A 24927-nucleotide genomic window follows, 5' to 3' on the forward strand; every position below is an offset into this window, starting at 1 on the left:
TGGGGGAGGGGCATTGGAAATGCGATAGGTGGAAGGAGATCAAGGTGAGGGTGATAGGCCAGAGTGGGGGTGAGGGCGGAGAGATCAGGAAGAAGATTGCAGGTTAGGAAAGCGGTGCTGAGTTCGAGGGATTTGACTGAGACAAGTTGGGGGGAGGGGAAATTAGGAAACTGGAGAAATCTAGGTTCATTCCTTGTGGTTGGAGGGTTCCTAGGCGGAAGATGAGGCGCTCTTCCTCCAGCCGTCAGGTTGCTGTGGTCTGGCGATGGAGGAGTCCAAGAACCTGCATGTCCTTGGTGGAGTGGGAGGGGGAGTTGAAGTGTTGAGCCACGGGATGGTTAGGTTGGTTGGTCCGGGTGTCCCAGAGGTGTTCCCTGAAACGTTCCGCAAGTAGATGGTCTGTCTCCCCAATATAGAGGAGGCCACATTGGGTGCAGCGGATGCAGTAAATGATGTGTGTGGAGATGCATGTGAATTTGTGGCAGATATGAAAGGATCCCTTGGGGCCTTGGAGAGAAATAAGGGGGGAGGTGTGGGCGCAAGTTTTGCATTTCTTGCAGTTGCAGGGGAAGGTGTCGGGAGTGGAGGTTGGGTTGGTGGGGGGTGTGGACCTGACGAGGAAGTCACGGAGGGAGTAGTCTTTTCGGAATGCTGATAAGGGAGGGGAGGGAAATATTCCTCTGGTGGTGGGGTCCGTTTGTAGGTGGCGGAAATGACGACAGATGATACGATGCATGTGGAGGTTGGTGGGGTGGTAGGTGAGGACCAGTGGGGTTCTGTCCTGGTGGCGATTGTAGGAGCGGGGCTCAAGGGCAGAGGAGCGGGGGTGGAGGAGATGCGGTGGAGGGCATCGTCGATCACGTCTGGGGGGAAATTACGGTCTTTGAAGAAGGAGGCCATTTGGGTTGTACGGTATTGGAACTGGTCCTCCTGGGAGCAGATGCAGCGGAGACGAAGGAATTGGGAGTATGGGATGGCATTTTTACAGGGGGAAGGGTGGGAGGAGATGTAGTCCAGGTAGCTGTGGGAGTCGGTCAGTTTGTAGTAAATGTTCATGTTGATTCGGTCGCCCGAGATAGAAGTGGAAAGGTCTAGGAAGGGGAGGGAGGAGTCTGAGACTGTCCAGGTAAATTTGAGGTCGGGGTGGAAGGTGTTGGTAAAGTGGATGAACTGTTCAACCTCCTCGTGGGGGCACGAGGCAGTGCCGATACAGTCATCGATGTAGCAGAGGAAAAAGGTGAGGGGTGGTGCCAGTGTAGCTGCAGAAGATGGACTGTTCCACATATCCTACGAAGAGTCAGGCATAGCTGGGGCCCATTCAGGTGCCTATGGCTACCCCTTTGGTTTGGAGGAAGTGGGAGGATTGGAAAGAGAAGTTGTTCAGGGTGAGGACCAGTTCAGTCAGTCGAAGGAGGGTGTCAGTGGAAGGGTACTGGTTGGTACGGCGGGAAAGGAAGAAGTGGAGGGCTTTGAGTCCTTCGTGATGAGAGATGGAGGTGTATAGGGACTGGATGTCCATGGTGAAGATAAGGTGTTGTGGACCAGGGAAGCGAAAATCATGGAGGAGGTGGAGAGCGTGGGTGGTGCCCTGAATGTAGGTGGGGAGTTCTTGGACTAAGGGGGACAGAACCGTGTTGAGGTATGCAGAGATGAGTTCTGTGGGGCAGGAGCAGACTGAGACAATGGGTCGGCCGGGGCAGTCAGGTTTGTGGATTTTGTGCAGGAGGTAGAAACGGGCCGTGTGGAGTTGTGGGACTATTATGTTGGAGGCAGCTGATGGGAGATCCTCTGAGGTGATGAGGTTATGGATGGTCTGGGAGATGATGGTTTGGTGATGGGAAATGAGGTCATGGTCAAGGGGGCAGTAGGAGGAGGTGTCCGCGAGCTGGAGTTTAGCCTCAGCGGTGTAAAGGTCGGTGCACCAAACTACTACCGTGCCTCCCTTGTCTGCAGGTTTGATATTGAGGTTGGGGTTGGAATGGAGGGAGTGGAGGGCTGCACGTTCCGAGGGTGAGAGGTTGGAGTGGGTGAGAGGGGTGGAGAGGTTGAGGCAGTTAATGTTTGCGGCGGCAGTTGGCTATGAAGAGATCGAGGGCGGGTAAGAGGCCAGCATGGGGTGTCCAGGTGGATGGGGTGTGTTGGAGGTGGGAGAAGGGGTCACCCAAGGGTGTGTGAGAATCCTGGTTGAAGAAGTAGACGCAGAGGCGAGGGCCGCGGAAGAATTGTTCGATGTCTCGCCACGTGTTGAACTCGTTAATCAACTTCTTCAACCAGGATTCTCGCCCACCCTCTGACGAGACGGAGGCGCGGTATTGGTTTGGCGCACCGACTTTGCACCACTGAGGCTAAACGCCAGCTAGCGGACACCTCCTCCTACTGCCCCCTTGACCATGACCCCATCCCCCACCACCAGGACAGAACCCAACTGGTCCTCACCTACCACCCCACCAACCTCCACTTACATCGTATCATCTGTCGTCATTTCCGCCACCTCCAAACGGACCCCACCAGCAGAGATATATTTTCCTCCCCTCCCTTATCAGCGTTCCAAAAAGACCACTCCCTCCCTGACTCCCTCGTCAGGTCCGCACCCCCCACCAACCCACCCTCAGCTCCACCCTCATGATCTATCCTACCTGTTCATCTTCCCTTCCATCTAACCACTCCACCCTCCTCTCCGACTTGTCACCTTTACCCCAACCTTCATCTACCTATCACACTCCTAACTACCTTGTCCCCCCACCTCACTGCCATTTATCTCACACCCCCCGCGCCCACAAGCCCCATTCCTGATGAAGAGCTGGTACCCAAAACGTCGATTCTCCTGCTCTTCAGATGCTGCCTGACCTGCTGTGCTTTTCCAGCACCACACTCTCACCTCTGGTGGAGTTCAGCCAGTATCTGGTGGTGACCTTTGCTTGGGACAATCAATCTTGCTGCCCATAATAATAGGCCATCCCCTGCATTATTAGCACATCATCCAGATAAATAGCAATGCGGGATAGATCTTTTAAAATATTCTCCATCGTCTGCTGGAAAATGGCATTGGCTGACGATACCCCAAATGGCAGTCTTGTATATTGGTATAAATCTATATCTGAATTAATTATGGCAGACTTCTGGAGCTCCTCATCCAGTCACAACTGCAGTTACACATAGCTCATGGCCAGCTTTGTGAAGAACAGCAACTATCTCCCCCCCACCTCACCCTCCCCCCACCAACCACCATCAACCACCACCAGGTTTGTGTACAAGTCCTCTATGTTAGGGAATGGGTACTTGTCCAGCTGAGGAAAGTGGTTTACCATTAAAATCCCCACTGGGGCAAACCACCTTTCAATGTTTCACAATCAGTATGACCGATGCTGCCCACTCTGCAGATTTGTTTATTGATTCCTTTGCTTTACAGCTTCCTGATTTTTGCCTCTATTTATCCAAGTAAGGCAGATAGCGATATTGCCAGAAATGATGCTACTCAAAAATGCCTGTTGCAAGTAAATTTTCTTCAGGAGCATACCCTTTTCTCTCATTGCCACTGAAATAACTGCACAGAGACCAGCATCCCGTTACCAAGTCACCCTTTGTTTTTATGTGCACAGTACATGGACTCTGACCAGCTGGTTCAGACCAGTCCCTTGAGTGAGAAAAATCCTTAACTCTCCTGTTTATATCTGTCAGCCAGGGCTCCCTGTTAGGCCCAGGTTCACAGCCACACTCAGGGAACACATACTCAATGATATCCACCTGCCCAACCTTGTTCCAGTTGCTACAATGGTAAAATGTCAAATTCATGCCTTGATATTTTCAAAGGTCAAAATAGTTTGTTTTGCCAGTATCATATTTATTTCCTGTTGGTGAGCAAAAATTTCCAGTAAAGTCATGTTAAGCCAATATAGGCAAGGCAATAATGGACATAAAGTCAGATCTTGCTTTATCATTCCTAAATATGTGAATCTTTATTTAAAATTAACAATTCCCAACCAGATGAATGCACTTGCCTCTAAGCCAGCTTGAAGTGAACGAACCAATAAGATAGGTGGATTTGAGATTCGAAATCCATTCACGCCAAAACTTAAGTCGAGATCTAAGCAGAGAGAAAGAAACATTCAGATTTTAGTTTTTTTTAAAATTCTTTTTCTGGTGAGTTATGTTTCCCAACATACCACTTTAAGAATCCCCTCACACCTGTTGAAAAGGGGCGATTCAAATACTCGTGTGGTCTAATTTCAAATGGGTGACTGTCCTCCTGGGATGGAGCCGGAGTCCGGGCATTTCCAGTTAGTGAGGAAAATTGCAATCTCATTAGCCTACAGTTTTCTGATAATCTTTGAAAATTGAAATTGTGTCAAAGGACTGGAAAATCACAAGTCTCACTGCTTTGTTCGAAAAAGGAAAAGGATGAAGAAGGAAATTAAAAGCTAATTAGCAATGTACACACTAATAGCTGAAATTAATGATAGAAAAGCACAAGTTATTCAGGATTATTTCTCTTGGTTTTGTAAAGTGCAGGCTGTGTTCAATATGAAATTGGCTTTTCAAGAAATCACGGAACTTATATGGATTTTCAGACAAGGATTAGTCAAGGTCAAGGAATTGAAGGGAGAATGTCAGTTCGAGATATTGATGCAGTGGGACAAAATAATGGGATAAATGGATGTTGTTCAGACTGGCAGAATGTGGATACCGCTCAGTTACCCATTTATAGAAACAATATGGACCTAGCTACAAGAAAAATGATATAAAATGTTATTGATCATAACAAATTAGCAACGTGATGATGTGATGAAAAATGTCGCAGAATCTTAACATATGGAATACAGAGATCATTGACAGCTGCAGTTCATTGTGGAGAAATCTGAAGTAAGTTTTTAGATAACATTCCTATGTCTTAGCTGGTAAAGCTCATACAGAATGAAGAAACAGCCAGCAGATGGGTGAATGTAATGCATAAAATGATAACTGTATTTTGTTTTTTTTATATGTGGCTGGTATTGAATAAAGAAAGTTGAATTTGTTTTACACATGGAATAAGGCTCAGCTGTTGTATTGCCCTGAATTCTGGACACTGAAAATAGCCATGAAAATAGATTTCCTGCTGTAATATTAAGAACGAAGGATTGAGTTATGGAAAAGGGATTGCAAATCTGTTTCTTTTTTTTCCATTGAAACCATAAGACCAGAAAAATAGGAACAGGCGGAGGCTGTTCAGCCCCTTGAGCCTAATCTGCTATTCAATAGGTTCATGACTGATCCAACATTCCTCATGTTCATGTTCCTGCCCTTTCCCAATAACTGTTGATTCCCCTACTGATCAAGGATCCATCTCTCAGCTTTAAATATACACAAAGACTCTACTTTCTGTAGCAAGGAGTTCCAAAGACTTTCTCTGAGAGAAAGAATTATTTCGCATCTTGGTCTTCAATTGGCACCCCTTATTTCTGAGACCGTAACCTCTGCCCCTGGATCCCTCCATCAAGGAAAACATCCTCTGAGCATTTATCTTGCCAAACCCTTTTAAGAATCATAATTTTTTAATGAGATGACCGCTCATTCTTCTCAACTCCAATCAGTAGACTCTCAAACTGTTTAAAATTCACTCATAAGCCAATCTCTCCATATATCCCAGTGAACCTTTTCTGAACTGCCACCAATGACATGATATATTTTCTGAAATAAGGCAAACAAAACTTCTCAGTACTCCAGATGTGGTAATTAGTACAGTTGTTGTGGGACTTCCCTAATCTTACATTTCCATTCCCTTGAAGTAACAGCCAACATTCCATGACTCTTCCTGATTACACACTGTAGCTGTGTGTTAGCTTTCTGCATCTCATGCAAAGTATCCCCAAGTCCCTTTGTGTTGCAGCTTTCTGTAGTTTTTCTGTACTTAAATAATACTCTGTTCTCTTGTTCTCCCTTCCAAAATGAACAACTTCACATTTTCACATTATACTCTTACATGCCAACCACTGACAGGTTGCCAAACTGAAAAAGAACCCTTTATTCCCACTTGCTATTTGCTGCCCATGAGCTAATTTTCTATCCATACCAATATACTACAGTCAACACTTGGGTCTTAACTTATGACTTTTCTGAGGTACTTTGTCAAACACCTTCTGGAAATCCAAAAACAAAACATCTACGGTTCCCCTCTGGTTAAGATTCCTCAAAAAAGCTCAAATGAATTAACAAGACACCATTTCCCTTTAATCAAGCTGTGTTGACTCTGCTTGATTCGACCATAATTTTCCAATGTTCTGCAATTACTTCCTTGATAATTGATCCCAATACTTTTCCAACAATAATACCAGGCTAAACGGCCTATAGCTTTTCAAGTTGATCTAAGTGGGTATTCAGGGTTTTTCACGTTTAAGACAGAAATTTAGAGAAGGCAAGTCATGAAAGCTGGGAACTGTCTTTTCTATAGGGCCTGGGTATGATGTATTGCTTTGTAGGTAGACAGTAAGAAAATTCAGGCAAGGAAGGTCACATTTGTAACAGATACTGCCTGATTTTTCTTCTGGATTTTACACTTGGATAATATGGAAAATGCTTTCCAATTTGGCAACATGGTAAAAAGGAGGAATAGACTCAGGACTGAGACCAGTAAGACCATACAGTTTAGAAGCGAAAGGAGGCCATTTGGCCCATCATGTTTGGTTCACCGTTCATAGAGATTTGTACCTGACCTGGCAATCCTTAACTTAATCCTTATGTTTCCTCCCTGTCTATCATAACCATTGATTCTATTTGCCGATTAAAACCTTGTCTATCTCAGCTTCGTGTATAATTGACAACCCAGCCTCAACAGAATTCCACAGATTCATGACCAAAAAAATTTCTTATCTCTGTTTTAAATGACTAATAAGTGGTACTGCATAAAACAAGATAGCATCCACTGGGGGAGGGTGGGGTGAGCAAGGAAAACATGGAATTTGCAAGGCACTTGAAGTTGAAGCTAATAGGACTGTGTCAAATAAAACACACGAGTTAAGTATACCGAATGCACCTGATTTATTTTTCAGGTTAAAACTTGTTTGTCTCTGTCTCACTGAGACGACCTGGAAAAAGAGGTCCTTATGTATATACACGAAGCACTAGGTGTAATTAAACAACACTAAATATTCTGCAACCAACTGATAAAAGAAAGAGAAAAAAGAGAAAGCTAGTTTTTCACCTGAAATCTGTCTTAGTGGTTGGACACTTCTTTTTAACAACATATGGGTTGATTCCTGTGACCACACTCAATGTAAGGATAAAGCTTAAAACTAAATAATTGATGCTTGGTTTCTCTATCCAGGAACAATCAGAATCAAATTCCAAATGGCATATACATCTCAAGTAATTAATTCTACCTAAGAGGAGTCAGCAATAACAATGATAAGGCACTTCAAAAGATTATTAATAAAACATAATAATATTGATTAACAAGATGCCTTGTGAATTTCAAAATATTATACATATACAGATCAGCACAACTCAACTTCCTATTCAGCCTCCTAACATAACACACAAAAAAGAACAAGTTAAATATCAATAATTTTCAACATTGAAATCAGAGCCAGTACCTGTGAATTTCCCCTGGAGTGAATAGGGTGAATGTGTTGAATTGTGTATGTGGGGAGTGCTTTCAAGACCCACTGATATAAGACCATGCAAAGGGAAACACCACCATACAGTGCAAAGGACATAAACCTATGGGGTTCCTAATCTCTGCTGATCATATCATATTTGTTCCCTGTATGCTGTAAACTTGTCTGCTTCAATTAGCTCTGACTATTTTGTTCACACAACACTTCTGGTTGTAGAGGTAGAGAAAAAATAGCATTGTTTTAGTGTGAGGGGAAGTGGTGTTAGCATTTCTTAAAGCACTATGTATGCCTCATCCATCTGGCTCCCACAAACAGCAGCCTTTTCACACCTATCCAGGGTACATGTAATGTGGCAACATCCAAGGAGCAGGAGAATCGATGTTTCGGGCATGAGCCCTTCTTCAGGAATGAGGAAAGTGTGCCAAGCAGGCTAAGATAAAAGGTAGGGAGGAGGGACTTGGGGGAGGGGTGTTGGAAATGTGATAGGTGGAAGGAGGTTAAGGTGAGGGTGATAGGCCGGAGTGGGGGTGGGGGGCGGAGAGGTCAGGAAGAAGATTGCAGGTTAGGAAGGTGGTGCTGAGTTCGAGGGTTGGGACTGAGACAAGGTGGGGGGAGGGGAAATGAGGAAACTGGAGAAATCTGAGTTCATCCCTTGTGGTTGGAGGGTTCCTAGGCAGAAGATGAGGCGCTCTTCCTCCAGCTGTCGTGTTGCTATGGTCTGGCAATGGAGGAGTCCAAGGACCTGCATGTCCTTGATGGAGTGGGAGGGGGAATTGAAGTGTTGAGCCATGGGGTGGTTGGGTTAGTTGGTCCCACTCCATCAAGGACATGCAGGTCCTTGGAAAACCCCTCCTGCTCCTTGGATGCTGCCTGACCTGCTGCGCTTTTCCAGCAACACATTTTCAGCTCTGATCTCCAGCATCTGCAGTCCTCACTTTCTCCTACATGTAGTGTGGATATGTATTGAGAGTCACACTAACGCAAGGACACTAATGCAGGGGGGTTGCAAGAGGTAGCTTTCCTGATGCTTCTTTTGAGGCCTCTTAAACACTCTTCATTAAAGGCCAAGAAGGAATAAAGGCCGAGATGGAATCTTCTGGTGGAGCAGCCCATTTCTCTCCCAAAGAATGGACCCCTTGCTAGTGTTATCAATCAGGCCATATCCTCTCAAACCATTTGAAGAAGATAGCCCAGACCCTAACCTTTCTAGTTGTTTTAAGCAGATGTCAGGTGACTATTCTGGGAGCAACAGAGATGGTCAAACCACTTGGTTTTAAACAAAATAAAATTTATTTACATGTAGACAAACAAAAAGAATATAAAATAACGTAACTTATCTAAAAACCTAATCAAATCTATTGCAACTTAATGATGTTGTTCCAAATACTTGCAACATCCTCATAAACACCCCCTTGGCAAAAAAGGTAGATTCGAACACATGTTCTGACAGGAGTGATGTCAGAGAGAGAGAGAAAGAGAGAGAGAGAGCGAGAGAGAGAGTCAGCCAGAAAACCTCTGTTGAGTTAGAGAACCTTCTCCACCGACAGCTTTCTTTGATCAGTGGCATCAAACAGACTGCTTACCCAAACCAAACCAGAAAATGCCCTGAACTGGGAGAACTGGCCACTTCCCTTCCATTGTATAAGTCTTTAAAAAAATTACTTAAAAGCCTTTCAAGTAAAAATTTCCAGACATTTTGAACCTCTGTCTTTATGACCCCTCTTGAAAAAAAAGCAAGGACAACATAACCTTGTTAAAGGGGTAGCATCGTCACACAAGATGTTAGAGAGAGAGGACATTGCAGCAAAAGGTTCATGTGGTGTACAATGAATAATCCTACTATTGCAGGTTACTGTGAAAGATGCAGTGGAATGACAGGTGGTACTTACCTGATTGTGAGGACCTGGATGCCTCAGCATCCCTGCAGGAGCTGTCCTGTACATTTCCTGCAAAGGTCCAGATTCTACCCTCATAAGGGGTTAACAGTTTGTTTGTCGGCACCACTGGATCAATCTGTTCCCTTTCTGCCTTATTTTGGGCTATCCTCTCCTAGATTGAGAGAAAGGGAGGGATTGAGAGAGATTGAAGTGGTTTGCTGATGCACGAGGTCAAAAGATGGTTCATTGTGCTGAAGGACTGAGGCAGCAGAGCAGAGGCTGTGCAGGGCTAGTGATGTGAGGGAATTGAAGAAATAGGAGTGAGTATAGCAAGATATTGTATGCAGTAATGACAGTGGTTGAACATGAATCTTGGTTGGTGCAGTAGCAGCAATAGAGTGAGTCCGAGGTAGTTAAGATCAAAGTGTGCCACTTGGCTTGATAGAGATGAGAAGGTCTTTGACTTGCTTGCAACATCACTGGTTGTTCCTCTGCATCCTGGAGATGGTATGGATATGGGAAGAAACCTCAGATTCTGCTGCCAGGGACTGTGTCATGGCTTCCTCTGCTGGTCCTTCAGGAAGAACATACCTTTAAAACACCCAATCACAGGACCTCTTGGAACCCATTGGGAATCATGGACCTATCTTGCCCTTCTCTGACATCTTCACACTGCATATCCATCAACAAGGAGGGCATCTTCAGAATGCCAACGCTCATCAGGATGCATAGTGGCCTACTAAAGATGATGCAGGTACAAGAGATGCTGGTCTTTCAGTGGACACCTTCAATTCCAGGAACAGTGCATGGTAAGATGGAGGTAGAATGCCATAGGGTTGGATTAAGTAGTTAATTGAGTGAGTTTGGTAAGATACAGCAGAAAAACTTCATGGGCTTATTAGTGAAAAACCTTTTCAAAAATGTTATGGAACCAAAAAAAACCCATAAAATTCAAGTCTTGGTTTAAGCCCGAAATGGCAATCTAAAAACAAAGCATGATTCATACGGTCCATCTGCCCATTCATTTTCCCTTTGTCGCTTTGCTGAATCTTAAGGACAATCATTTGACATTTGGCCTGAGTTAGTCTGAAATTTAAAAATGAAACCAGAAAATGCTGGAAATCCTCAGCAAGCCTGTTCAGCAACACGTATTACAAGTGAAACAGAGTTAACATTACAGATGCATGACGTTGCACTGATGATTTTTCTGAACTGTTATATTTGTTGTCTTCGAATATGCCTCCAGATCTGTTGAGTATTTCCAGCACTTTCTGCTTTACATGGGTTTCCATTATCCATTGTATTTTATTTTGCAGAAAATTAAAGCTTTATTTTGAAAGCTTAGGTTAAAGTCTCCTTTGTGGCATTGTGGGTCTATCTGCAGTTTATGGGCTGCAGGACCTCAAGAAGACAGCTCACCACCAGCTTCTCAAAGGCAATTAGGGATGACCAATAAATATTGGCCAGCCAGCAATACCCATGTCCCACAAGGGAATGAAAAAAAAGTGTTGAAACAGTGAAAACAATACATGACAAATGTGATTCCTTTCACTTACAAAACAATAAATTCCATCACATTTTAAATGATTGGAAATAACATTGAATAAACGGCTCGAATAAATTATTCTTCAGTGTTGGAAAATGCCTCAGTATTGAAAGAATTACTGTTCCAGAATTAATTGTTTGACATGTACTCAGGATGTTATTCATTTGATTCTCACCAAAGTTTGTTGTGCATCCTTTGAGTTTGTATCACTAACTCAGCTGTTGTGCTCCACTAAATAAGCACCCATCAGTGAGGAAAGCTTGCACAATGTGAGTTGACATTCCTTGAAATCCATTAGAGGACTCTTGGCTATGAAAAGGTGTTGACGATGAATATAAAGAAGTTTGAAAATAAATAGAAATGTCATTCCTCCATTTAAAGTCAAAGAAACAAGACAATCAAGTATGTTCTTCTGTTCAGTCAGACTGTGGTGATTAGTACGGCAACATTATTTACCCATCTTTACTCTTCTGTTTACTTTCACTTTCATCTTTAGGTTGTGACATCAGTGGCAAGGCCAACCTTTATTGTCTGTTCTGAAAGGCAATCGAAAGCTGGTGGTACAGTGACTTTAACAGTACAGCGAAATTGCCTGCTTGCTCATCCAGAGTCAACCAGATTACTGAGGGACTGGGTCATATATTGACAGACAAAGAAAGCTGACTGAGACAAAAGACAATAGACAATAGGTGCAGGAGTAGGCCATTCTGCCCTTCAATCCTGCGCCATCATTCAATATGATCATGGCTGATCATTCTTAATCGGTATCCTGTTCCTGCCTTATCTCCATAACCCTTGATTCCACTATTCTTGAATTAATCCAGAGACTGGGGCAGAGCATTCCACACAGCACCACTCTCTGGCTGAAGAAGCTTCTCCTCATCTCTGTCCTAAATGGTCTACCCCATATTTTTAAGCTGTGTCCTCTGGTTCGGCACTCATCCATCAGCGGAAACATGTTTTCTGCCTCCAGAGTGTCCAATCCTTTAATAATCTTATATGTCTCAATCAGATCCCCTCTCAGTCTTCTAGACTCAAGGGTATACAAGCCCAGTCACTCCAGTCTTTCAGTGTAAGGTAATCCCGCCATTCCAGGAATTGACCTCGTGAACCTACGCTGCACTCCCTCAATAGCCAGAATGTCTTTTCTCAAATTTGGAGACCAGAACTGCATGCAGTACTCCAGGTGTGGTCTCACCAGGGCCCTGTACAGCTGTAGAAGCACCTCTTTGCTTCTATACTCAATCCCTCTTGTTATGAAAGCCAGCATGCTATTAGCCTTCTTCACTACCTGCTGTACCTACAAGCTTACCTTCATTGACTGGCGTACAAGAAGCCCCAGATCTCTCTGTACTGCCCCTTGACCTAAATTGATTCCATTGAGGTAGTAATCTGCCTTCCTGTTCTTACCACCAAAGTTGATAGCCATACATTTATCCACATTAAACTGCATCTGCCATGCATCTGACCACTCACCTAACTTGTCCAGGTCACCCTGTAAACTCCTTACATCCTCATCACATTTTACCCTGCCACCCAGCTTAGCATCATCAGCAAATTTGCTAATGTTATTACTAATACCATCTTCTATATCATTAACATATATTGTAAAAAGCTGCGGTCCTAGTACTGATCCCTGCAGAACCCCACTGGTCACTGCCTGCCATTCCAAAATGGAGCCATTTATCACTACTCTTTGTTTCCTATCAACCAACCAACTTTCAATCCAAGTTAGTACTTTGGCCCCAGTACCGTGCATCCTAATTTTGCTCACTAACCTCCTATGTGGGACTTTATCAAAAGCTTTCTGGAAGTCCAGGTACACTACATCTACTGGATCTCCCTCGTCCAGCTTCAGAGTTACATCCTCAAATAATTCCAGAAGATTAGTCAAGCATGATTTCCCCTTCATAAATCCATGCTGACTCGGTCCTATCCTGTTACTACTATCCAGATGTGTCGTAATCTCATCCTTTATAATAGACTCCAGCATCTTTCCCACCACTGAGGTCAGACTAACTGGGCTATAATTTCCTGATTTCTCTCTCTCACCTTTCTCAAAAAGTGGGACAACATTCGCCACCCTCCAATCCGCAGGAACTGATCCCGAATCTATCGAATTCTGGAAAATAATCACCAACGCATCCACAATTTCTCGAGCCACCTCCTTCAGTACCCTGGGATGTAGACCATCAGGCCCCAGGGACTTATCAACCTTCAGACCTAACAGTCTCTCCAACACCAATTCCTGTCAAATATAAATTCCCTTAAGTTCAGGTCATTCAGCCACTGTTACCTCAGGGAGATTGCTTGTGTCTTCCCCAGTGAACACAGATCTGAAGTACCAATTCACTGAAGGACATTGAAGATTGTTCACAGTCCCCATTCCTACTTGCTTTTTAATGTTAGATTAATTTGATTGATGTTAAATTTCTGAACTGGTATGGAACCTGAACTTCGGTCTCTTGATCATTGTTTCAATTTTTGCAATTACTTAAACCACAATGTAACCACAATGTTACAATACTATCTTTGTGTCATAGTTTCATAGAGATGCACAGCATGGAAACAGACCATCCAGTCCAACTCATCCATGCTGACCAGATGTCTTAAGTTAATCTAGTTCCATTTGCCAGCCCATATCACTCTAAACTCTTCTTATTCATATATCCATGCAGGTGCCTTTTAAATCAGGATAGCATGTGGCTCAGTGGTTAGCACTGCTGCCTCAGAGTACCAGGGACCTGGGTTTGGTTCCCGCCTCAGGTGACTGTCTGTGTGGAGTTTGCACATTCTTCCTATGTCTGTCACAATCCGAACATGTGCAGGCCAGATGAATTGACCATGCTAAATTGCCCATAGTATTAGGGGTATTAGTCAAAGGTAAATGTAGGGTCTGAGTGGATTACTCTTTGGAGGGTCTGTTTCCATACTGTAGGGAATTTAATCTAAATATTGTAATTGTTTCAGCTCCATCACTTCCTCTGTCAGTTCATACATGCATTGTCCTCTGCATGAAAAAGCTGCCCCATTCAGTCCCTTTTACACCTTTCCCATTTCACCCTAAACCTTTGCTCTCTAATTTTGGACTCCTCTACCCTGGGGACAAAAAAAAACTTTGACTATTCACCCTATCCATGTCCCTCATGATTTTAAAAACTGTATAAGGTCTCCCCGCAGCCTCCAACACTCCAGGGGAAATAATCCCAGTCTATTCAGCCTCTCCTTATAGTTCAATCTTTTCAACCATGACAACATTCTTGTAAATCTTTTCTGAACCCTTTCAACTTTAACAATGCCCTTCCTATAACAAGGATTGAATGCAATATTCCAAAAGTGGCTTAACCAATATCCCGTACAGCCACAACATGACCTCCCAAATCCTTTACTTAATGTATTTAACAATAAAGGCAAGCGTATCAAACTCCTTCTTCACTACCCTATCTACCTGCAACTCTACTTTCAAGGAACTATGAACCTGCACTCCAAGGTCTCTTTGTTCAGCAACACACCAGAATCTAACTAGTGTGTGTATAAGTCCTGCCCTGATTTGCCCTAACAAAATGTAGTACCTCACATTTATCTACATTAACCTCCATTTGCCACTCCTGAGCCCATTGGCCAATCTGCTCAATGTCCCATTGTACTATGAAGTAACCTTCTTATCTATCCACTACTCCACTAATCTTGGTGTCATCCGTAAACTTACTGACCATACCTTCTAAATTCACATTCAAATAATTTATATAACTCTTATAGAGTCATAGAGATGTACAGCATGGAAACAGACCCTTCGGTCCAACCTGTCCATGCTGACCAGATATCCCAATCCAATCTCGTCCCACCTGCCAGCACCCGGCCCATATTCCTCCAAATCCTTCCTATTCATATACCCATCAAAATGCCTTTTAAATGTTGCTGATCCCCTTTATGTAAAAACAATCTATTGCTTTCACTCATAAAAATTGCAATTGACCCAGCATTTAGAATATTTTGATGTGAATATATTCATGAGATCACAGTATTCAGGGAAGGAGAAAGGCTGGAAGGAAAAGAATTGGGAAATTAGATAAAATACTTTTTCACGTTTCTTTAACTGTGATAAGAATAATCAATTAAATGCTAAAAAAGCAGATATTGTCCTGTTTTTTATTTTTAATTCTTTCATAAATGCATGTTATGAGAAATTTGCAGCACGCTTCGATATATTAAATGGGTAATGCAAAATATTTAGGTCATCGAGTTTGCTGAGATTGAATCAGCAACAGCAGGAGGGAACATCAAATTGAATTCCCTATTGTGATATTCAAGCGTACAATCACCTACTTTGCTCGAAAAGCAAATGAGTTCGCAATTGTGGAAAGAAAGGAATTCCATTGTGGCTAACATTTCCATGAAGATATTTCTGAGTCCATGCTGTGGGATTTTGGCAAAAATTTCAATGAAACCACAAAAGCATTCTCACTTTTGAGTTAAAATGCTACGGGTGCAAATCTTGCTTTAAAGATATGAACACAAAGCATTAGACTCGAGTGCAGTACTGAGGAGTTTCTGCACTCCCAGAGACACTGGCCAGGATTTCACCTGACATGGCAGAAAGGTTAAGCTGGAACCAGACTCAGTAGGCAATGGCCCTTCTGTTTTGGCTCCCATTCCTAGAGGGATATCACACCAGGCATCCTTTTAATGGCTGGCATCCATGATGGCCAGCAAGCTAGCGACCTAAGGCAGGAACTGAGGTTGATGGAGAAGGAAGTGCTAACTTGGCATTATAGAAGGCTACCAGCAACTGAGACCTGATCCAAACATCCTTTTTTTTTGCAGCATTCATCCTTCAAGCAGTTTGTGAACAATAATGCAATGGCTCAGTGGTTAGCACTGCTGCCTCACAGCAGCAGGGTCTCAGGTTCGATTTCAGCCTCGGGCAACTGTTTGTGTGGAGTTTGCACATTCTCCCCGTGTCTGTGTGGGTTTCCTCGGGGTACTCCGGTTTCCTCCCACAGTCCAAAGATGTGCAAGTCAGGTGAATTGGCCATACTAAATTGCCCAGAGTGCTAGGTGCATTAGTCAGACGGAAATGGGTCTGGGTGGGTTCCTCTTCGGAGGGTCGGTGTGGACTGGTTTGGCCGAAGGACCTGTTTCTACACTGTAGGGAATCTAATCTAATACCTTCATCAGTCTCAGAACAATTCCTGACCTGAGGCATGCTTGTCAGCACCACACAAGGAAGGTGACACCACAGTTTACAAGTTAAGATTCACAACCATCTATGCAAAGAAATATCTCATTTTGGTTTTGAATGATCAGTTGCTTATTCTGAGACTGTGTCCCAAGTCAAGCAAAATGAGTTTGGACTTTGCTGGTCATCAATTCAGGGTTGTCTGAGGGATGGAGTCCACTTGGGCTTGTTCTGCAAACTCTACAGAGAATCACTCTCACTCATTCAAGGGGGATTACTCATCCATAAGCTAGGGATCAGCCTAGGCATCAACAGATATGACACCATCTGAGATGGTCACTGCCATATTTCATTTTCAAAATGGTCTCTGTTTCTCTCCACAGAACCTACACAATCAGGTGTCTCTTGCATTATTTTTGTCCTTATTTCAGAATTGCAGCCTCCCCTCTATTTGCTTTTGCATTAGAGTTCATGTACAACGTTGGTTTCCACCTCCATCGCCCCTCCCCCTAGTCCCTCCTCCCTACCTTTTATCTCAGCCGGCTTGGCTCTCTCTCTCTTATTCCTGATGAAGGGCTTATGCTCGAAACGTCGAATTCTCTATTCCTGAGATGCTGCCTAACCTGCTGTGCTTTGACCAGCAACACATTTGCAGCTGTGATCTCCAGCATCTGCAGACCTCATTTTTTACTCGAAGATTTTAACCTACTGCGAATCCTCTTACAAGGATGCCTTCCTTGAAGAAGCTCTCTTCCTCCCTCTACAAGGATTTCAGTGAGTCCCTCTCTCACTGCACCCCCCAGGTCATCTCCTCTGCACAGAAGCTCTTCAGCCACGTTCTCAACCACCTATCCCACCTCCATCGCCCCTCCCCCTAGTCCCTCCTCCCTACCTTTTATCTCAGCCGGCTTGGCTCTCTCTCTCTTATTCCTGATGAAGGGCTTATGCTCGAAACGTCGAATTCTCTATTCCTGAGATGCTGCCTAACCTGCTGTGCTTTGACCAGCAACACATTTGCAGCTGTGATCTCCAGCATCTGCAGACCTCATTTTTTACTCGAAGATTTTAACCTACTGCGAATCCTCTTACAAGGATGCCTTCCTTGAAGAAGCTCTCTTCCTCCCTCTACAAGGATTTCAGTGAGTCCCTCTCTCACTGCACCCCCCAGGTCATCTCCTCTGCACAGAAGCTCTTCAGCCACGTTCTCAACCACCTATCCCACCTCCATCGCCCCTCCCCCTAGTCCCTCCTCCCTACCTTTTATCTCAGCCGGCTTGGCTCTCTCTCTCTTATTCCTGATGAAGGGCTTATGCTCGAAACGTCGAATTCTCTATTCCTGAGATGCTGCCTAACCTGCTGTGCTTTGACCAGCAACACATTTGCAGCTGTGATCTCCAGCATCTGCAGACCTCATTTTTTACTCGAAGATTTTAACCTACTGCGAATCCTCTTACAAGGATGCCTTCCTTGAAGAAGCTCTCTTCCTCCCTCTACAAGGATTTCAGTGAGTCCCTCTCTCACTGCACCCCCCAGGTCATCTCCTCTGCACAGAAGCTCTTCAGCCACGTTCTCAACCACCTATCCCACCTCCATCGCCCCTCCCCCTAGTCCCTCCTCCCTACCTTTTATCTCAGCCGGCTTGGCTCTCTCTCTCTTATTCCTGATGAAGGGCTTATGCTCGAAACGTCGAATTCTCTATTCCTGAGATGCTGCCTAACCTGCTGTGCTTTGACCAGCAACACATTTGCAGCTGAAAGCAATAATAGCCGAACTGAGCTTTTGGCTATTCAAACACAGAATTTACAGAATATGGCCATTTCTTCACTATCAAAATCCTCAAACTCCCTTCCTCACAGCATTTGAATGCCCCTACTCCCATGGACTGTAGTCGGTCAAGAAAGTGACTCATCAGTCCCCTCTCTATGGCAACTCGAGATAGATAATCAATGCTAGGCCACACAGCAATGACAACATTCATGGATAAATAATGTAAAGGAGGTGTGGCTTCTACATCGATTTGTTCTGCTGCTGTCTGCAAGGATTCCTTGTGTTTACTGAGTTCTACAAGATCTCCATTGCCAAGATTAGCCTGAAATTCTGAGGTAGGTTGGTATGTGGCTTCTTGTCTGATCTTGTCAAAACGCAGATTCTGACTCAGATTGGAGGAATTGGACTAATTATTTTGAAAAAATAAGATACTTTGTTTGGGAGAATGTTATCACCTCCAATGATACCTCCAATTCACTTAACGTCCTGTCAAGAGCATACATTGCTATTCAATTATTTTGACTGGGTCAATATTCTGAACTTCCATTATTATTCACATTCTGTCGTGAGAACAACTGCAGCATTTCAGAGAAACAAACTATCAGCAATAATATAGCTTTCGCTGGTCTAACTATCTCCCCAGCCAAAGGAGACCAAAGTATTTATAAAGCTAGTCATTATACTGTATCAACAATAATGGAGAAAATATAATTTGAAAGGTAACATGTTAGTTCAACAAAAGCAATCACATGTTCTTCATGATTACGGAATCTGAACATATGCAAAATAAGTAACTTTTCACAGAATGTGAGACAATAAAGATATATCTTTCTGACATTACTATCCCATGTCTGATATTGACATTATCTACATGATTTATTACTCATATTTAGAATCAAGTTCTCCATACAGGCACTTACTATTGTCCATCTCAAATCTTGTTTTGAAGTTGTGACTCCACCAACCGACTAACCTGAAAGTTAAGCAAACATTGTTTAGGAATATATTCAGAATATATGGTGGAAAGTTAAGCAACTTCATCAGGTTTGTCTGACTAGTAATTCATTGTTATTTTTATGATAATGCTTTGTGACTTATCAAATACTTCTAAGCATTTTACCCACCCAGTTCCTTTAACCTTCTATGCCACAAGTAATCAGAAATCTATTAATTTCTACCTTAAACATATATTACTAAACCAGTCCCATTTTAAAAATGCTTCAATTTTGTTGTGAGCAGGTGAGGAGGGATGGGATCATTTTCATCTCTCTCCACTCCCCATTGGGATGTAGCTGAGTGTTTGCATTTTAAAAAGTATTGGATTGCCAGTTCAGCATATATTTTTGATTGTATTTAGTTTTTTTTTAAATAAATTAAGCCAGATAGTGTTGACTTACATGTGTAAGGGATTTATTTTATTATTAAAACCCACCCAGACTAAAATATTAAAAATGAACAAAATCTTTCTGCTTCCCACTAATGCACAAACACACACGCTCCCCAAATATGCAGAAAGGAAATACAACTTAACAGCCTAATGATGGGAATGCAGACGCACATGTTGTGCTGAATGTTCAAATCAAGCAGTCACACAGTAAAGAGCAGTTTCAGAGGACCTTCCTCTAACTCACCCTAGATCAAGCATATAGGCTACGTCTATGTCCAACACTACTGCTAGTATGAATTTAATGAATGCATGTGTTAAATCAGAGTATTGTTTTAAACTCACATCAAGCAATAAACTGCCATTTATGAAACAAATCGTCTTCAACTATTGTGGAGAATCTAGCAGAGTGGACTCGATGGGCCGAATGGCCTTACTTCCACTTCTATGCCTTACGGCCTAACAAGTATAACTGTTCATTCTTGATAAGATTAATAAAGAAAGAGTCAAAATTATATTTTAAACTGTACCTTGCCAATTTATGAAGAGGTCAAACAGTAAGTACCATTAACAATAGGTGGAGATAGAGCCCAAAGAGAGATAATTCACTTTAGAAAGAAAAGAGGAGAACATGCCCACATCTACATCAACGGAACTGAGGTTGAGAGGGTGGAGAACGTCAAGTTCCTCAGAGTGACGATAACTGATAACCTGTCCTGGACGTAGATGTGACGGTCAAGAAGGCACAACACCTCTACTTCCTCAGGTGGCTCATGAAATTTGGCATGTCCATAAGGATTCTCAACAATGTTTACAGATGCACCATAGAAAGCATACTGTTAGGATGCATAACGGCTTGGTATGGCAACTGCTTGTGTACACAGCCTATCATGGAAGTCAACCTCCCATCCATGGACTCTATTTACATGGCTCACTGCCATGGGAAGGCTGCCAATATCATCAGAGACCTATCACACTCTGGTAATCCTGCAACCACTTCTGCCAGGCACAAGATACAGGGGCTTGAAACTGCGTATCAGTAGATTGAGGGACAGCTTATTCCCACCATTATTAGACTCGTGTATGGACTCTCTAGCCTTAAATCATGCTGCTCTTGCTAACATTGATCTTGCCATGCACACACCTTATATAACGTGATGATGAGGTCTGGTGTGTGGGGGTGGGAGAAAGACATGGGGAAGGTGCTCAAGCCCTGAAATTGTTGAACTCAACGTTGAGTCCAGAAAGGTGCAGGTTCCCAAGTGGAAAATAAGATGCTGTTCTTTCAGCTTGCTCTAAGCCTCACTGAAGCACTGCATCATGAGGGGAAACTTCTTCACCCAGAGAGTGGTGGGTGTGTGGAATGCTCTGCCCCAAAAGGCTGTGGAGGCCAAGTCTCTGGATACTTTCAAGAAAGAGATGGATAGAGCTCTTAAGGATAGTGGAATCAAGGGTTATGGGGATAAGGCAGGAACAGGATACTGATTTAGGATGATGAGCCATGATCATAATCAATGGTGGTGCTGGCTCAAAGGGCAGAATGGCCTACTCCTGCACCTATTGTCTATTGTCTACTGCCTGACTCAGAGATTTTGGCCAGTGAACACGGCAGTGTGTTGAGGTGATAGGCAATCGGAAGCTCAGGATGTTTTTTTTGGGGGTATAGGTGTTCTGCAAAGTGGTCACCCAGTCTGCACTTTGTTTCCCAAATGTAGAGGAGACCACATTGTGAGCAGCAAATCACTGTTTCATCTGGATGGTGTAATTCGTACTCTCCTAAACTCCAGCAGGTATTAGCCTAACCTGTTACGGATTTCCTCATAATACAACCTACACGTTCCAGAGATTACTCTCGAAAATCTGCTGTCAACTGCTTCTGTAACACATTTACCTCCTTCCTTAAGTACATCCTTCCAGATGTGATCTCAACAGTGCTCTGCATAAATGAAGTACAAATTTGCTACTTTCCCTCTCAATAAAAGATAATATTCTATTAGCCTTCCTAATTACCTGCTGTATTTGTAGTCAAACCATTTGGCAAAGTGTTTAATGGAGCGCGCAGGAGGGCATGTCAGAAACAGCACCAAGCATACCTACAAGTGAAGTTTCAGTCTGATGAATTTATAGAACAGGACTACTTGCATACAAACAACATAAGCAGTAAGTGATAGTCAGAGATAATCCACAATCATTGAATCAGATATAAGCTCTGCAGTTCTGCTGCATCACATTATGAATGCTGATGGACAAGCAGGAAACTCAGTGAAGATGAGGCATCACAAATATCTGCATTTCCAATGATGAAGGGCATAGCACATCAGTGCAGAAGATGACACTGAAGAATGTAAACCAGAAATGCCATCCCAGCCTGCTCCAGAGATTCCCCAGCATCACAGATACCCATCTTCAGCAATTCAATTCACTTGATATCAAGTAACAGTTGGAGATATTGACTGTAGATGCTGTGGGCCCTGACAATATCTGGCAATAATAATGAAGTCTTTTACACCAAAATATGCCACAGCCCTTGTCAAACTGTTCCAGTAAAGCAACAACATTAGTATCTACCTAACAATGTAGAAAATTGCTTGGGTTTGACTTGTACTCAAAAACCAAGACAAATTACCATCCCATTTGATCATTTGTAAAGTGATGAAAGGTGTCATCAAGAGTGGCATCAAGCAGTACTTTCTTAGTAATACCCTGCTCACTGATACTCAGTTTGGGTTCTGCCTGGACCACTCATCCCTTGGCCCTATTATAGCCTTAATAAGGGTCAGTTAGCATACTTGGCTGGGTTGCGGTCCAAAGCAACACCAACAGTGTGCATTCAGTGCCTGCATGGGTTGAGGTTACTGTGACAGACTTTCCATCTTAATCTCTCCCTTCATCTGAAGCTTGTTGACCCTCAAGTTAAACCACTACAGTTGTCTCTCTCTAATGAGAGAGCAGCTTTGTGGTCCAGTAAGATTGTGTCGAATTTACTTTTATAATCTTGGTTCAAACATGGACAAGAGAGCTGAGTTCTAGAATTGAAGTGAGTGACTGTCCTTGACATCAAGGCTACATTTGACTGAGTATGCCATTGAGACGTTCTAGCAAAACTGGAGTCAATGGGAATCTGATGATAACTATCCACTAGTTAGAGTCATATCTGGCCATGATTGTTGGATGCCAGTCATCTCAGTTCCAAGACATCTCTGCAGGAGTTCCTCAGGGACATTGTCCTGGGCCCAACTGTCTTCAGCTGCATCATCAATGACTTTCCCTCCATCATAAGATCGGCGATATGGATGTTTGTTTACGATTGCACAAGGTCCAGTACAATTTGTGACCCCTCAGATCCTGAAGCACTGCCAGTCCAAATGCAACAAGGCCTGGACAATATCCAGGCTTGGGCTAAAAAGTGGTGAAATAACATCCATATCACTCAAATGCCAGGCAATGATCATCTCCAACAGGACAGAATTTCACCATCATCCTTTTGCAGTTAATCACATTGCTATCATTGAATCCCCCAGCTATCCCCAACATTCTGACAGATGCCATTACCCAGAAACAGAACTGGATCTACCAGAAAAATATGGTGGCTTCAGAAGCAGGTCAGGGGCTAGAAATCCTGCAATGGGTAAGCTACCTTCTGACTCCCCAAAGCTTATCCATTATCTACAAGGCACAAGTCACAAGTCAGAAATACTTCCCACTTCCTTGGATTGGTGGACCTCTAACAACACTCAAGAAGATTGACACCATCCAGAAAGAAGCAGCCCACCTTGAGCTACATATGCACAAACATCCACACCCTCCACCACCAATGCTTAACACTATCTACAAGAAGCACTGCAGAAATTCACCAAGACGTTCACCTTCCAAATCCATGACTACTTCCATCTAGAATGACAAGGGCAGCAGGTACATGGGAACACCATGATCCAAAAGAATCTCTTCTCCAGGCCATTCATCAACCAGTCTTGGAAATATATTACCATTCCTTTAGTGTCTTTAGGTCAAAATCCTGGAACATCCTCTCGATAGCATTGTTGGCCTACTTGCAGGCATTTTGATAGCAATGATTCAAGAAGGCAGCTCACCACTATCTTTTCAAGAACAACTAGGGACGTGCAATAAATACTGGCCATATCCATGAATGATGACAAAAAATGCAATTGATCACCCAGATTCCTCTACATTTCTGAGCTCTACAATCACTTATTATTTAGGCAATATGCTTCTTTTGTTTTTTTAGTCTTCATTTGCAGGAATTTATTTATTTATTGCCCATCTTTCATTGTCTAGAGAACACTTAAGAGTCATTGCTGTAGATTTAGTCACATGCAAACCAAACCACGTAGGATCGACCGGGATCCTTCCTGCAAGGACATTATGAACCAGATGGGTTTGCCAGACAATTGACAAGGGCTTCATGGTCATCATTACATTCTTAATTCCAGATTTTATTCTCTTGAATTTAAATTCCACTATCTGCAATGGCAGGATTTAAACCCAGGTCCCCAGTACACTTCCCAAGGCTTTGGATTGATAGTCTAGCAATAATACCACTTAGCCATTACCTCCATATTTTTCCTACCAAAATGGACATATACATATCTTCCTTCATTATATTCCATTTATCAGATCTTTGTCCACTTCTTTAACCAATCTATATCTCTTGTAGCCTAACTATGGCCTCTTCACAATTTACTTACTGTTGTGTCATCAGCAAATTTATCAACCATAGTTTCAAACATTTAGGAACTGTCAAAGTGAATGCAGCCCCTTAAACAAAAGCTTAAACTCTTTAAAGTATTTAAACCCCTTGATTCCTTGAGCTTCAGTCTCTGACATAAGTACAGTGAAGTCAAATCAATATCTCTGATTGGCCCATGTAGGTGAATCAGCCCTAAATACAGTGACAGATCGGCTAAATAACCAAAATAAATGAATTGCACATGTGATGCTCCATACTAACCATCCTGACTAGCCAGCTCGGACATCAATATAAATGAAACAGATTTGTTGCAACACCAAATACCTATAATCTTTCAGCAGTGAAAATTGCAGTTTTCTGGCTCCCATGATCCCTGTTTCTGTATATTAGTTGGTCATTAATGTACTGATGTAAAGTATATCTGGATCTTGCAGCAGTAATAACGATGAGGTTGTCAGTATTCATCATTATTATGGAATAAATCAGACAGGAATTTGTTGTGTGTGCACATTTGCAATAAAATGTGGAATCGAGAAGTTTCTGCGCATATTTTCCTGCTGTTCCACAGGATTTGCTATACTGCTACCTCACCAACTGACGTGGTACTAACCTACAAAAATGATGACAATATGGGTATACACACAGTTAGAAACTTTGTGGCTTGATTTTATTTTAATGATAAAAAAAGTTTAATTATGAGCAAACATTCTTTGCCACACTGAAATCTTACTTTTACAAGTGAGGAATCTCATATCTTCAAGTTTTATTTATTTTTGGTGATGTTAAAAACATTCTAACATTTAGCCCTAACGTGAGCCCATCTTTCTTTTTGTTTTACTTTTGGCATGGATTTTATCTTGATTAATTAGTTTAA

The 24927-nt window shown here is 42.9% G+C and overlaps 1 protein-coding gene across 1 annotated transcript in view; it reads right to left on the reverse strand.

The window, feature by feature from the left end:
• The window catches only part of kynu (kynureninase), a 141383-nt gene that overhangs the window by 18513 nt on the left and 97943 nt on the right, over window positions 1-24927 (reverse strand). The window contains exons 11-12 of the mRNA XM_060827739.1: window positions 18882-18934; window positions 3999-4084 (exon numbers count right to left, since the gene is read on the reverse strand). Coding sequence (XP_060683722.1) covers window positions 3999-4084; window positions 18882-18934 — 139 coding nt within the window. The remainder of the gene's footprint in view (window positions 1-3998; window positions 4085-18881; window positions 18935-24927) is intronic.

This window comes from Hemiscyllium ocellatum, chromosome 7 (genome assembly GCF_020745735.1).
Source record: "Hemiscyllium ocellatum isolate sHemOce1 chromosome 7, sHemOce1.pat.X.cur, whole genome shotgun sequence".
In the NCBI taxonomy this organism is placed as follows: Eukaryota; Metazoa; Chordata; class Chondrichthyes; order Orectolobiformes; family Hemiscylliidae; genus Hemiscyllium; species Hemiscyllium ocellatum.